Source organism: Pteropus vampyrus, unplaced genomic scaffold (assembly GCF_000151845.1).
Source record: "Pteropus vampyrus isolate Shadow unplaced genomic scaffold, Pvam_2.0 Scaffold559, whole genome shotgun sequence".
Classification (NCBI taxonomy): Eukaryota; Metazoa; Chordata; class Mammalia; order Chiroptera; family Pteropodidae; genus Pteropus; species Pteropus vampyrus.
The window spans coordinates 164,913-167,605 of NW_011889340.1; the positions used below are offsets into that span (position 1 = coordinate 164,913).

General features: G+C 35.5%; 1 protein-coding gene across 1 annotated transcript; it reads right to left on the bottom strand.

Annotated features, from left to right (window-relative positions):
• Positions 1–1,052: 1,052 nt before the first annotated feature.
• On the bottom strand, positions 1,053–2,115 carry LOC105308223 (olfactory receptor 8K1). The gene has a single exon (XM_011384066.2). It carries the CDS (start codon positions 2,016–2,018, stop codon positions 1,068–1,070), a length of 951 nt encoding a protein of 316 aa, XP_011382368.1. The 5' UTR covers positions 2,019–2,115; the 3' UTR covers positions 1,053–1,067.
• Between the last annotated feature and the right edge of the window lie 578 nt (positions 2,116–2,693).

Below are 2,693 nucleotides of genomic sequence, written 5' to 3' on the forward strand. Positions count from 1 at the left end.
TGATTTAATTCCTCACAATTTTTACTTTGAATACAAAGGTAGATTAAAACAAGCATAATTTGGGTAATGTATATATCTTAAACATATGAAAAATGCCTATTCAAACAACAAGGAGAATATTAATATGTAAGGAATCTGTACATTTGCTGAGTAGGTCCACAAGGTGAATGCAGCACTGTGTTAGCACAGAGTTCATGCAAAATATTGCCTCCGTGTACACAAGCTCATGAAGACAAATCAGACATGAATGAAAATAAAGATAACCTTGGGTTGTGTCAGATATCTTTAATCTTTGTTATCACTTCTATAAATTTTTCAAAATATTGATGTCATTCCAGTAGATGACCAGTTAACTCATTTATCTTGAGTTTGTCGATCCAAAGTCAGCTTGTTTATCAGAAGGCTATCGTAAACTAAAGTTAACTATAGTGTGCAGATCTGTGAAGGGGAACCCCAGATTAGCCAACATTTTTTTCATGGTTCCTAGTAAAAATATTTTCCCAAATGCCCACTCTATCTTTTAGGTAGAAAATATTAACTCAATCCAATTTGAATATTCCATTCTGAGGTGGCATGTTTTATTTATTTAGCCTAGATTCTTGAAACATTTTGTTCATGCTGTATTATAATCAATCACACATTTACTCACTTTCTTGCCTCCTGCCTTGCTTACATATTCTTCATGGTTCAATCTTATTTATTTTTAATACACAGTGACAGCTATAAAATATATATTATTAATTTTTTGGTTAATTTTACTCCATTTTAAATATTTAAGATTTTTCTTTTTATCTCTGAAAGTCTAAGTTCAACCAAAAATTTGGTATGATTACCTTATTTCTCTATAATACAAGTTTCAATAAGACCTTGAAACTAACTCAAAACTTAAATTATCTGACTACAATATTTATTTATCTAACAAAGTAGAGAAAAGTACAGGGAGATACAAGAGGAAATACTTTATCCAGAAAAAGAAAAAAACTTAATCTGGTAAAACATTTCTACATTTTGATGCTATAATTGGATGAACAGAATATTAAACGAAGACCCACCTTTGCAACTGAGTATTAAGTGGGGATTTTGCAACAATTAGTTAAAGTTCTCCTCAGAGCATCTTTTACTTCTTTGTTCCTTAGGCTGTAGATCAATGGATTCAGCATAGGAATCACCAGGGTGTAAAACACAGAGGCCATTTTATCAAGATCAAAAGTATGGCTGGATTTGGGTTGCAGGTAAATAAACAATAATGTACCATAGAACACGATCACCACCGTCAGATGGGAGCTGCAGGTGGAGAAGGCTTTGTACCTCCCCTCGGTTGAGTTCATTCTGAGAATGGCCACAAGAATAAACATGTAGGATACAAGAACAATCAAGAGAGAAGAGAGCAAATTACAGCCTGAAAAGATCAAAATGATCAGTTCTAGCTCATGTGTGTCAGAACAGAGCATGGATATCAGAGGGAGACAGTCACAGTAAAAATAACTGATGATGTTAGAGCCACAGAAGGACAATTTAAATAACTTAATTGTTAGAAATAGTGACACAAATGTGCTGTAGAGATAAGGAATAAGTACCAGCACCCAACGTACTTTCTCTGCCATGATGATCACATAGAGAAGAGGTTTGCAAATGGCTACGTAGCGATCATAGGCCATTGCTGATAGAATAAACAGTTCAGCGATGATGAAAATCTCAAACAATGCTAGCTGGGTGGCACACCAATTGTAGGAAATAGTATTTTTGTGAACCACAAAGTTTACCATCATTTTTGGGCCAATGACAGTGGAGTAACCAAGATCAGTAATTGACAAATGTCTAAGAAAAAAATACATGGGAGTATGTAGTTTGGTATCCAAATGGGTCAAGAGAACCATACCCAGATTGCCCGTTGCTGTGACCAAGTATATAACCAGAAAGATTCCAAAGAGAGGTGCCTGCAGTCTAGGGTTGTCAGTGACCCCCAAGAGAATAAATTCGGTCACCTTGGTCACTGCAGTATGATTGTGTTTCTCCATATAGTTCTTCTTGGTAACCTGTGTAAGGTATAAAATCAATACTTATTATATTGGAGATGGTATCTTCTAAAAGAATTTAGTACAGGATTTATGAGATTTAGAGACATTTTCTTTGTTTTAAATTATAAATAGAGACTCCTGTTCCCATCAAGCCAAAACTACACATTTTAGTGTAAATTCCTGACAATCAACTTGTATGATTCTAATGTGTTTCTGACATGCAGCTTTTGATTGTGGAGACCACTATTTGAATGACATCTATCTGGAATAAATAAATGTATAGCTAGCTACACAATTAGATAAAGACCTAGGCATACCACCCGTGAAGTTCCCTTTCACAAATCCCTGGGTGACCTAAGTAACTGATTGCTTGAATAACCCTGCTTTTCCCTTTCTATACTTTAATTTCTGCTCTTAGGTTTTAAATTCGTCAATAAAGAGTAAATGTAGGCAGCCTGCCCTTGACCCCAATAAAAGCAGAACCCCAGGTCCACATGTTCTTTTTCTCTCTTTACCTGGACCTTGTGAGGCAAATACCCTCCAAGACCAGAGTAAGAAACCTTATTTTAAAAGTTCCCTGATGGTTGTTGGTGATGGTGAATCATAGTAAGAATAACAAGGGTTGGTTCAGCCACAATATTGGTTCTGGTGGGGAAATATCTAGGGGGCTTGACA

Coding starts and splice junctions, on each gene's coding strand:
- LOC105308223 (XM_011384066.2), bottom strand. CDS start 2,018: ATGGAGAAACACAATCATACTGCAGTGACCAAGGTGACCGAATTTATT.